Consider the following 12,582-nt stretch of genomic DNA (forward strand, 5'->3'; position numbering starts at 1 on the left):
GTAGCAATACGCTTCATAACTCATCTTATTTTGCAGAGGTTCTTTTAAAACCTCCTGTAACACAGACTCGCAGAACAGCCTTGCAGGAGAATTTTATATGTGAAGGTTTTTGAGCGAGGCTCGCCCTTACGACCAATCAGAGGTCAAACCCCGCGCATCACTTCCTGACACAAAAGTGCCACTGGCTTTGAGACAGTGTCACTGTCTGACACTTGGTGTATCTCAAGTCTCATGCCACAGCTAACTGATTCCCAAAAGTTTCATATTTGAGCTTTAAGAAACCAATGTTGAGCTCATTTATTAAAAGAATGTGTTGAAATAAAAAAAAAAAAAATTTACCAATGATACTTTTATTGTTAAATCATATTTGTTATTTTGTCTTTTAAATTATGAATTAAACATTTTATTTTAACATTAAATCATAACATTTATTTTAAAAGGTCTTTAAGATGTAATGTATTATATTTACTTCCCTTTGGGTCATATTCAATTAAAAATTAATAATTTGACTGTCAACATGTTACAAATATAAAACAGCTGTAGGATTTCAATTGATTTTGAGCAAGCAGGTCGGTAAATCATTTTTACTTTTTATCTCTATTTCAAAGTTTTCTTTTGGTTTCATAATTAAAATGAATATTGTTATTTTAATCTCATCTCTTTTTTTTGTCATGGCATAAATGGACTTCCATACAAAGCAATGGAGGCACTCTGGAAAAATGTGACATTGGTGTGTTTTGACCTTCTAATGTTGTAATAAAATGTTACAGTAGCTGCTGGAATTTAAACAATCCCTCCCTATAGTGCGCGCGCTACTCTCGCGCCCTTTCTGCGCGTGCACACGGGAACAGAAACCTAGCAGTGGCAGCAGCTCTGATCTCAGGCCTCCACCTTCTTATTCCTAGTCAATACTCCCAGCTGCAACTTTTGTCACCGCACAGCTGCCGGTGGTTCTTCCTCACCCACATTCCAAGCTGGACTCATTAAAACTCAAGAGGGGCAACTGGATGATGTCATATCCGCGAAGAAGCGTGCCTGTCACCTAAACAGAGCTCGTTTTTCTTTTTCTTTTTTTTTTTCTGCGTGCAAATCCGACAAACTTTTTTTTTTTACCCCCTCCTCGCAGTGACGAGGTTTCTCCCCCGCAGCCCACATGGCATGCGTGCGTAACGGGGGCGAGTGCATGGATGTGGCCCCCTCCTCTCCAGGAAGCAGCGCTGTCTACCAACGCCTAGTGGACGTGGCGGCGCGAGCCCACGGGCGAAAAGTTGCGTGAAATTGTTTTTGTTGCCGTCGCGGCGGAGGGGCGGAGGAGGGACAGATCGCAGCAGCCGCCAGAATGTGGTCGCTGTCCGTGGTGCTGAACCCGCTGCTGTTCCTGCTGTTGTTCGGATACTGCCCTTCAGTGGTGAGTTTCCCTTTGCGTTGCCTTTCCATTTCTTAGCAAAAACATAGACTTAACTTCCGCGAGAGCTCGGTCCGCCATGTAATGTTAGAGCTGTAAAGTTCAGCTTTTTTTCTTTTGGGGGGTGAGGGGGGGATGGCTTCCACCTGGGTGGAGCAGTGCACAATGGTTGGTGATGGACCAACAACACAGATATGACTCATTTCAGGTTTGTGCCATTATGTGGCTCATTCATTTCTCTTGCCACTGTAACCAGTGTGCACTCCAGTGCTAGTTGCAACTAACACTAATATGCAAAAATAAATCAATTCAAAACACAGAATTTGAAGTAGTGGTGAAAGAAGAGACACCCTCACAGCACTGGTGTTTATTGCCTACATCTACCATATTGATCGTGGAGTATTGCCAGGCATATAATTCACTTTTAAGAGAGAGTTCAATCATTGTTTAAAAGAAAATGCTGTGAATTACATCCAAATTCCCTCCCAGGCTGAAGAAGCAGCACTAAACATCTTGATATAGGCAAATTCTCTCTCTAAAAAAAAAAAAAAAAAAGACTTGACCTGAAAGGACTCTTTCACTTTTGGTGCAGTTTTCCTTTCTGTGCTACTTTGAAGTTGTGTTAAGAAAATGTGTTTTAGAACTTAAGCTTATGAAGTGGGAACGATTTCGAGAGCATTGTCACAAATTAGGTGGAGCAGCCAGCAGATCACCGAGCCATTTGGACAAGAACAATGGTCGATTAGGTTCATCCCACCCATGCAGAATACAGTCCCAGTGCCAGTGCCTTGATTGAAAATCGGTGTCCTCACACAGTAACACCTTGCCATGGTAGAAGGTGCAGAATCGATGTCATTTGTTTGTTCACAGTAACAGGAAATGTTTACAGTCAATACTCATAATTATATTCAAATCTGTCTGACAGTCAGAAATTAATGTCCCCAAAACAAAAGAGTAACCAGCTGTCTGAATAATTTAAATGCTAGGAAAAGTCTTTGTGCAGACTAACTGTCAAACAAAAAGCCTCGTTGGAGAGTGCATCCGGCTTGGCTGAGCTACAGATGCCTTTTTAATGTGAGGAAATGTGCAAGTGACAAGAGGGGAAAGGATGTGCGTCACTCAAGAGACAGAGGAGAAAGACCGTTCTCACAGATTAGTGAAACTGGCTCCTTTTTAGGAATTTTTCAAAGCAAAGTAAGGGAAAGAAGAGCCGAGGATGTTTCCCTCCCTCTTTCATCTCATTCAGCTGTGATGCGAAGAGAGAGATGCAGATTCCAGTTACAGTCATGGTGCACCAAGCCATCGAGTCTCTCTAATAATTTCTTCGAATTGTACAATGTAACACGCATGACCTCATTTCAGTGCAGTATCACTTTTACCTCCATTACTTTTCACTGTCATTTAATTTCTCATGGAATGTGTGACCTAGCAGAACCATTGAGAGGTAGAACATTCTTCTAAAGAAGACTTTAAAGGTGAGATTATTATGTTCTGCAATCAACTTTTTTTTTTAAATCTAATAATTGTATCAGGACATCCCAAGAATAATCTTCAATTCTTATATCACAAACTTTACAAGCAGCCAATAGGAAAGTGCACAAATGTCACTACTGCAGAGATTTGATAAAAACCTGAAACAATTTTCTAACAATCTGATAATGGATACATGCGGGGGAAAAAATGAATGCTCTGGAGATTCGTAGTGTATTTTTTTTAAATACATGCAGATAAGAAAATCTGAGTGAGAAAAAGACGTTTTAGTCAAAATGCAAGTGGATAAAATTCTGCATTGCAAAATTAATTTTCTGGGATCAAACTTGTTTGTAAAAGTGCGATATAAACTTATATTTATACAGTTTACCTGCAGAGACTCAGGCTCTCTATAGGTAAACATGAAGAGAAAAAGCTTTCTCTTTCCCCTTAGCTTGATAAGAGGGGAAATGATCTTTCGTGAGTGATTCAGAATTGATCTTTAATACAGCTCGAGTTGATAGGCCAGGGTGAATGGGAGAGGGCAAAGGAGGGCTGCACTGTAAGCAGGGCACTCCACTTTTCAATCCCCCAACTTCAAAGGCCGGTGGCAGCCAAAGCTCGCTTGTATCGCATGTTATTCCTCCAATAGACTGAGTTTTCCCATGTAAAACAAAATCCAAATAACAGTTGGGCGTCTGCCAAAGAGGCTCGCAGTGTAGATACATTTACCATCTGCAGTCGACGTTTGCCAGTAGTTGGCTGGAGGCTTGTGTTCATTTCCCAGGCTGACGATAAACAGCAGTATTGTTCAAATACTGATGTTCATGTCTCTGATAGATATCAACTTTTTTTTCCAGCACTTCTGGACAGTTTCATCAATATTTGGAGCGAAAACAAGTTTTTACTGTGTTTTTTGCAGACAGTATTTGACAGTTTTGCATTCAAATAGTCTGCATTGGCTTATGATGCATACCTGTATGTTCTTTAGGCTTTATTCTCTAGTGCTGTAGAGCATATTGGGTGTAATAAAGAACGGGAATAGCTCCCACAAATCGGGTTTATCTGCGTCTCCCAGCAGGACTTTCACTTAAGGTATTGGAAGGCCTAGTGAGGAGAAATCGAGGAATTTCAACGCTCGGGTTATTCATCAAGGCCAGGAAACACTATTTATTGTTAAAGTGGAAATTCACTGGAGACTGTATAGTGTGAGTGGAGGAATATCTTACAGCAGAGGCACTTTGTTCTTTCAAAGCCCGGACTTTTTTATAAGTCAGTGAAATTGCTTGGTGTCAAAGCTTTTGGGGCATAAGCCACAGAAATGGATGAATCATGGGGGGGAAACAATAAGAAAACAAAACAACCATGATAGTGATATGATCAGTGTTAAATTAATTTCGTGTGTCTGCCTGTAGATGTGTGTTCTGTGTATTTACTTAGCGTGCCTGTGTTTCTGCATGCAGACCATCAGGCCAAAGGAGGGGTGGCAGGTGTACAGCTCAGCTCAGGATGCAGATGGGCGTTGTATCTGCACAGTGGTGGCACCTGAACAAAATCTGTGTTCCAGAGATGCCAAAGGCAGACAGCTCCGCCAGCTCCTGGAGAAGGTGTGTGAACACAGCCACACGCATTTCTGTCTATGTGAAACGACACACACAACACTCACTTTTAATAAGCAAACAACAAACTTCTATTCCTATAGACACATCACGTTGATTTCTATCGTTATTCAGGCGTCTTTGTTGCCCTAATCCTCAGAGATATTGCACCAGCCAGGTCCATAACCCTATTTTCCACTTCCACATATATTTCATGGATGGCATCAGCTGAATGGACGGCTTGTGAAGATGAGAACACTCTCTATCTCACCTTAACAGAACTGGAGTACCCCTCTTTTTTTCTTTTTTTTTTCTTTTGCAACAAACCATTTAAAGCTATTGCTAAGGTTTGAAGTATTATCAGGCATTGTGCATATGATTTGGAGCATTATTTGTGCCAGAAAGTCAAATACACTCAGAATATTTTTATTCATCTACCACAATGGATTTAAAAACATGGCAGTAGGGACTTAATGCATTATCTACAAACAAACAGCATGGCGCTGGAGTCACTTTTCCCAATTAGCAAGTCATGTAATGAGACGTTGCTGTAGCCTACATTTTAGCGTCGCATGTCAAAGGGAGCTCCCTGTCATTCACTGAGCCTTTGACACTAATGTAGTAAGTAGCTTCAGGGCTTTATTAAGGCCATTCCAGGATGCCTCTGCCAGAGCCAGAAAAGTATGCAGAGCACAATATGTGAGCGTTGTGCCACTTTGCTAGTCATGTGCTCCAATAATGTTGTTTGGTCGCAATTAGAGTCAAAGAAAGAGGAAAGAAAAGAGCTCATGTTGAGCTTCTGGTTGAGATGGCCTATAAACCTAGTGAGCTTTTGCTAAACGTTAGGGAGTCACTGTGTCAAATATCTACAGTGAAATCTGCCCTGCGCCCATGAAAAATTCCTTCAAGGCTCTATTAAACTTATGCGCGGATGGTTAAAAGACACGCTGGAGGTCAAAATGTTGATTTGTTCCTTGGGAAGTTAGAGTGTTGCAGGCTAACAGCAAACGGCTGAACACAGAAGACATTTCAATCCCGTGCTGGACAGAAAAATCAATGCTGTACTGTTTCATTCTTCTCAAAAGGTGCAGAACATGTCGCAGTCAATCGAGGTGCTGAACCTGCGGACGCAGAGGGACTTTCAGTACATCATGAGAATGGAGAGCCAGATCAAAGGCCTGCGGTCAAAGTTCCGACAGATTGAATTGGACAGGAAGACGCTCATAAACAAAAACTTTCAGGTGTGTTTTTGTTTGATGTTCAAGGCTGAAAGAAACATCACAGCAGTGCCAGGGAAAGAACACTTCTAAAGATACCTGAGAAGAATCTGAGCTGATAATTCCTGATAAGATTTATACAGGCCTACCACTGGTCAGCCAAGGACAAGGTTGTCTTAAAGGGTTTGAAAAGAACTAAGTGTTCATCTATTTTCAGAGAACAGAGCTTTCACAGAATTGTTCCACCAGACTGAGAGATGTGATTTTATTTTATTTTTTCTTCTAGGAGCTAAAAGGGAAGATGGAGTCCCTGCAGCCACTGATCCCTGTCCTGGAGCAGTACAAGACAGATGCCAAGCTCATCTCCCAGTTCAAAGAGGAGATCAGAAACCTGTCTGGTGTGTTGATGGGCATCCAGGAGGAAATGGGAGCCTATGACTACGAGGAGCTGCAGCTGAGGGTGCTGAACCTGGAAAATCGGCTGCGTAACTGTATGAGCAAACTCAGTAAGTGCATAGCAGGACAATCACAGCCAAGCATGGCAGCCCCAGTGATGGGCACACTTCTTTCAGCTACCACAAGACTGATAATATACTGTGGATACAGAACAAATCTACTACGAGAGGCAGAAAGAATGTTAATTGTTTTAATAGATTGAGAAAAACAAGCTAAAAACCATTATCTAAGCTAAAGGTCCATAAATTGATTTCACATTTTTTTGGATTTTGCTGGAGGTTCCTTCTTTTCCATTCACAGTTTTTTAACCCATGTAATGAGATCGATTTGGCCTCCAGAGCAGCTTTATCTCTGCTAAAGGTTTGCACAACTAAAGCTCCATTTTGCCAACTGCCAGGTTATGAACATTTATGGGGGTTGTCGAAGTATCATCATGAACAGCTAACATGGGAATGGGATGTGGCTAGAAATCTGTCTGAGCTTGAGATGGCTGCTCAAACAAGGATGCATTGTGCTTGAGCTCTGCTTGATTAAGTAAGATAGCAGTTAAATACTTAACAGTGAACGTGCAAGCTCGCGTACAGGTGATATCCTACTGTCATTTGGCACAATTACAGTGTCTGGAACGATGAAGTAAGGCCAGTGCAAGTACTTCAAATATTAAACTATGTGGTTTTCACACATGAGAATTTCTATAGCTGCTGCACACAAAGCATTCTGAACCCAAACATGTCCACTACCAGATACCAGAGGAATTCTAGTGTTATTATATTCATTCCAGTTTTAACATCATAACATTTGGCTGTGGTTGTATCATGTCGGGCGAAAGCCATTTGTGCGGATTCCGACCAGAGCTGTGTGATGTGTTCACAGCATGCGGCAAGCTAATGAAGATCACTGGGCCGCTGACCGTGAAAACCTCAGGAACCAGATTTGGAGCCTGGATGACGGACCCACAGGCGTCTCCCAAAAACAACAGGGTGAGCCCAGTTAATGTGCTTTTCTTAAAGATGCCTTTGAAGTAACGCTAAGCAGTTTAATAATTTACATACAGCTGCTTCCCTCCTGTTGTTCAGGGGGAAGAGATGTTGCTGAGGTACCACATCGTGCTAACTAAAACCTTTTGTTTTGCTAAATTTAAACTGTATTCAAACCTAGAACTTGTCACTTGCTGGACTTTTTATGTTTGTTGGAAATAACGAAACTAACTGACTTAATGGAGAGAAAGCACTTGTTGTTTTACTTGGCACGGTGTCTTCATCATAGCGATGAAGCCACTGTGGGTAAAAGCCAATATATATAAACACCATATGAGGTCTGAGACTTTGTCAATTATCCAGTGTGCAGCAGACACATTAATCGTCAGCCTGTGAAGGATGCTGCCGCCTTAAAATGAAATGCAATGCAATTTCAAAATAAAGGTCCAAAAAACTCTGGATGGATGACATTCGTACCTGATGAGGAGCCAGCCTCAGGCTTGAAATGTTTGTGATGAATTTTGTGATAAGAGCAGGCTACAGAGGTGCTATTCTTTTTTGAATGTTTTTAGTAGTTTGGATTTTGTAGATAAATGCAGCATTTGGACACTTATAAAAAGTGAAAAATACCACAAAAACAGTTAACAACTTTTGCAGAATTAAACTAAATTTCATGTCATGTGATGTCATGCTGTGCTATGCTATGCTATGCTATGGCATCGTATGTTATGTTATGTTAGGTCATGCCAGATTAGGTAATGTCACGTCATGTCACGTCACACTGTGCTATGCTATGCTATGGTATGGTATGTTTTATTATTTTATGTCATGCCAGATTAGGTTATGTCATGTCACATCTCATCACGTCACGTCACGTCAGGTCAGGTTATGTTACTAGCAGTCTCCTGTATCTTCTCTGTCTTTGTCTTGACATGTTACCACAACTCATTCAGTGTAGTTGCACAAAGCAAAAATTTTACTGTTCTGTGCCACGTCAACATAACATCACAACATGATGTTATGTGCCCACAGAGTTACAAACAGGCACAAGTAAAACAGAAACTTGGCCTACTTATCAAAAAAACTGTTTCACAGTACCACTAGTCTGCAAAAAAAGTAGGAAAAAAAAAAGTACTTATTATTTACTTAGTAAATAAAAAAAAAATTAAAATAAAAAATAAATAAATAAATAAATAACAGCTCCCTATTTATCTCACTAGGATACACCATTCTGTGTTTATAAAGGCAAAAGGTCTCTTTCTGCTGTAGTTTCCAGCTCTAAATCCCAGTTTGACTTTATCAGTACCAATAAAAGTCCATGAGTGAATATTTAGATTTCAAGAACTGTTTTGCTCACTGTTTGTTTATGTACAGTATCAGGATTCTGCCCTTTTTTTTCTTAGCGAATACGCTGTTTTCTACACAGTATATATTTTTGTTTTACATGCTGTTAATCTTGAAAGTGTAAAGATGGGTGACCTGAGCCACCCACCATAATGCTGACAATCACAGGGGTGTGGATTGTTTGTATTTCTTTATCCCCAGGTCTGGTACATGGACAGCTACACCAACAACAAGATAGTCAAAGAGTATAAATCCATCGCTGATTTTGTGGCCGGAGTTGAGTCAAGAACCTACAACCTTCCATTCAAATGGGCTGGAACCAACCACGTGGTGTACAACGGTTCTCTGTACTACAACAAGATGCAGAGCAACATCATAGTGAGGTACAGTTTCGAGACGGGCCGCGTGGTCACACAGAGAGCTCTAGAGTCAGCGGGCTTCCACAACGTGTACCCCTACACCTGGGGAGGCTTTTCAGACATCGACGTGATGGCTGATGAGCTGGGCCTGTGGGCCGTGTACGCAACCAACCAGAACGCTGGGAACATTGTCATCAGCCAACTGAACCCAGACACGCTCCAGGTCCTCAAAACATGGAACACAGAATACTCAAAGAGGAATGCCGGCGAGTCTTTCATGATCTGTGGGACGCTCTACATTACTAATTCTCACTTAACCGGCGCTAAGGTGTACTACGCCTACTCCACCAAAACCTCCACATACGAGTATACAGACATTCCCTTTCATAACCAGTACTTCCACATGTCTATGTTGGACTACAACGCCAGGGACCGTGCCCTTTACGGCTGGAACAACGGCCACCAGGTCCTGTTCAATGTTACACTTTTCCACATCATTAAAACTGAGGACGACTCTTAAAGGAAAGAGCGCTGGGAAGAAATGGATGGGTTCTCCTGAATGTTCTAATGAATTTGATGCATTTGTTAATTTATTTGAATTCTCTAGTTAATTTTGTGCATTTCTACAAATGTGTTTAAGGGCACCTAGCCACTTCCCTGATTTCAAATCAGGAGTAACTTATATTTAATTAAGATATTCTTCATGTGAAAAACCTACTCTTGCTTTAAATATAACTGAGCACAAACCCACTTGGCAGGTAAGACATTCTCACTAAGAAATGACACTTTTACCGAGCAACTTTTAAAAAAGGGGGGAAGAATGAAATAGAGATAAACTCTGCAGCTCCTTTTTTCTCTTTAAACTGAAAGCTTTTCTGAAACAAAGTCTTCATATTTATATCGGTTTTCTCATTCCAGAATTGCATTTATTCATGCCCCTTAAATTATTCATATTTTGACTGTGCCCACTAATTCATTTTGTTTCCATTCTTTTCCTTGCCATTTATTCATCATCATCTGCTAATTTATTCCTGCCTTTCACTGCCTCCACTTAGCTTTTTAAACTGTCTTTTCCTTACAAAACTCTTTCCACTTGACCTTGTACAGGACAATGGGAAATACGGTGACCCATAATGCACCTCTGTAGTTACTGTACTTGGCTTTTTTTGTGTGTGTCTATGAACATTCTCGGTCATCCAGGTCATAGGAAATCTGCAAGACCTAAGTCAAAAATACTGGAGTAAACAGCAAGTCTGGTAAGTACTTTGAGGTATTTAAGCTTTTTGTAAATTCAGCAACAGTTTGTATGCCTTCTTCAGTACAGTATAACAGCTATCATGCATGAATGTTGGCTAACATAACGGCATTTTTACTGTAACTGTATAGCTATTTGTGTATTTTGTATTTGCACAACATCCCATTCTCTGCCTCTCTAGCTGTAATAGTAATAGTTTGATTTATATAGACTGCAGTAGATATCTTTATTACACATTTGTTTGTGTAAATAAGAAGTAATACATAACCAAAATAAAAGTATTGTTTTCATTAAAGAAGGATTTATTCATTTATGTTGTCAGTGTGTACGATAATGAGAAAAAGGGGGGCCTTTGAGCACAGCCAGGGGAAGACCCTCCATTTTTGTGGTCGTTTTAAAGCTGCTTTTAGTCTCATATTGGGTGTATAAAATTTTGGGTATATTTTTCTTTTTTTTTTCTTTGTTGGTAATTTGTTAGTAATAGTTAGTTAGTTAGTTAGTTAGTTAGTTAGTTAGTTAGTTAGTTAGTTAGTTAGTTAGTTAGTTAGTTAGTTAGTTAGTTAGTTAGTTAGTTAGTTAGTTAGTTAGTTAGTTAGAGGGTTAGTTAGTTTGCACGCATTTTGGGACTTCTTGAGTATCTTGTTTTGCAATTGTATGTCAGTTTGTGGTACTTTTATGGCTGTTGTTGTCATTTTGCATCTATTTTTTGACTTTGTGGGTGTTTTTGGTCATTATATCCATTTTGAATGTTTTAGTTTATTTATTAAGTACTTAGGATCAACGGTTTAATCTTGTGTGACTCCTTTAACATTTTCTGATTGTTGTGCATCTTTTTGTTTTTTTGTTTTTTGTCTTTTTCTGTCATTTTGTTTCTATCTTGTTTCTGTTTTTGGTCATTTATTGTCTGTTTGTGGTAATTCTTGTGTCTGTATTTATCGTTTTGTTTCTATATTTGGACATTTTGTGTCTTTGTTTAAAGTTTAAAGTTTGTTTGTTTAAAGTTTTGTGGCTGTTTTCAGGTATTTTATGCATTTGGGGAGTTATTTAGCATATTCTTTTGCTTGTTGTGCATCTCTTTTTGCCACTTTAAGTCTTTTAACTGAGTTTTTTAAAATGAGAAATATGAACAGCTAAATCATATGCTGTGACTTAAAGACCCCCTGACCTTTTGGGCCCCGCGGGCCATTGACCAGTAGGTGCCTTCACTAATCCATCCATCATTTTGATGCTCTTCAAGGCACCTCTGAAATGTTTTAAAAGCAACGCAACATTTCACCGTAATTTAATCTGACAACTGTTTTTCCTGACATAAGCTGTTCTGGTAAAAGAGTGTTGATTGTTCTACAAATGGACAAAGTGGCACATGTTTTCCTGCACTACCTTTTACATCACTTTTACACAACTCTTTGTTAAAGCTTTACATTAAAGGGCGACCTCACCAATTTTCAGCTTGCTTTCTATAGCTTTAGTTTACAATGCAAATGGACATTAATGCTTTTAAACTTGCCTCTGACTTTGCTATATTAAAATTATTCTCTGCTTCTAGCTGAAAAACTCCTCCAAATCACCAAGAGGTGTTTTTCATTGTTAGGAGTTCAGATGATATAATCTGGAGGAGCTCTGAAAAAGCAAGTTGATCAAGATTACAAACTTCATAGTATTAGCAAAATCTGAACTGAAGGTTTTTCCAAGTGATGTCATCTGGAGGTTTTTTTCAGATAGTATAGAGATATTTTTACATTTGAAAGTCAGAGGGACATTTAATGGCATTTATTTTCATGTACACCTCTTACATGTACCACACTAAACCCAAAAGAAGCAAGTTCAAAATCAGTAAAAGTGTCTTTCAAGACAATGTTGAAATTGATTGGATAGAATACAGTTTTGTCAAGAGCAAACCTAACAAACCTTATTGAGATATGAATATATACAGTAACTCAGCCACTCTTAGGCACAGCAAAGAGAGAAGTTGTTGTAAATATGCATATTAGTTTAAAACACTAGCTGGCAACCTCACCGGGTCTTAAATAGATGGAAGGTTCACACGTGACACTGAATAATTACCCAGAAATTCCTTTTCTTGTAGCAAACGTAACCAAGATTCTAAATATTATAATAGTAATTATGATATACAACTCTGTTTGATGAAGCCAAAAAATATCAGTAGCTAAATTTAATAGTTTATTTAAAAAAAAACTTTAATCTACATTTTCATTTAAACCTGTATATGTTTTTTTTTAATCTTCAAGATCCCCTGGATTTTATCCTGGATTGAAAACACTTTCCCTTTTAAATTATGACTTTATTCTTTGGCAAAAAAAAAAAAGCCATTTAACGTTTTAGAGTATTGTACTTTATTTACTGAGACTACATGAAAACTACTAACACCAGGAAAGCAGGGAGGATTTGTTGAACTTATTATGAACCTAATTTTATTCAAATGGTTGCTCTGAGTAACATAATACTGAGGCGATGCTGTTTTTACTGAAAATGGCAGTACA

At 39.2% G+C, this 12,582-nt stretch overlaps 1 protein-coding gene across 1 annotated transcript; it reads left to right on the forward strand.

The window, feature by feature from the left end:
- Window positions 1–774: 774 nt before the first annotated feature.
- On the forward strand, window positions 775–11,540 carry LOC137098836 (noelin-3-like). Its single transcript, XM_067475491.1, has 6 exons — window positions 775–1,408; window positions 4,339–4,482; window positions 5,559–5,714; window positions 5,977–6,196; window positions 7,020–7,126; window positions 8,669–11,540. Exons 1-6 carry the CDS (start codon window positions 1,340–1,342, stop codon window positions 9,344–9,346), a joined length of 1,374 nt encoding a protein of 457 aa, XP_067331592.1. The 5' UTR covers window positions 775–1,339; the 3' UTR covers window positions 9,347–11,540.
- The last annotated feature ends 1,042 nt before the right edge of the window (window positions 11,541–12,582 follow it).

This window comes from Channa argus, chromosome 14, assembly GCF_033026475.1.
Source record: "Channa argus isolate prfri chromosome 14, Channa argus male v1.0, whole genome shotgun sequence".
Taxonomy (NCBI): Eukaryota; Metazoa; Chordata; class Actinopteri; order Anabantiformes; family Channidae; genus Channa; species Channa argus.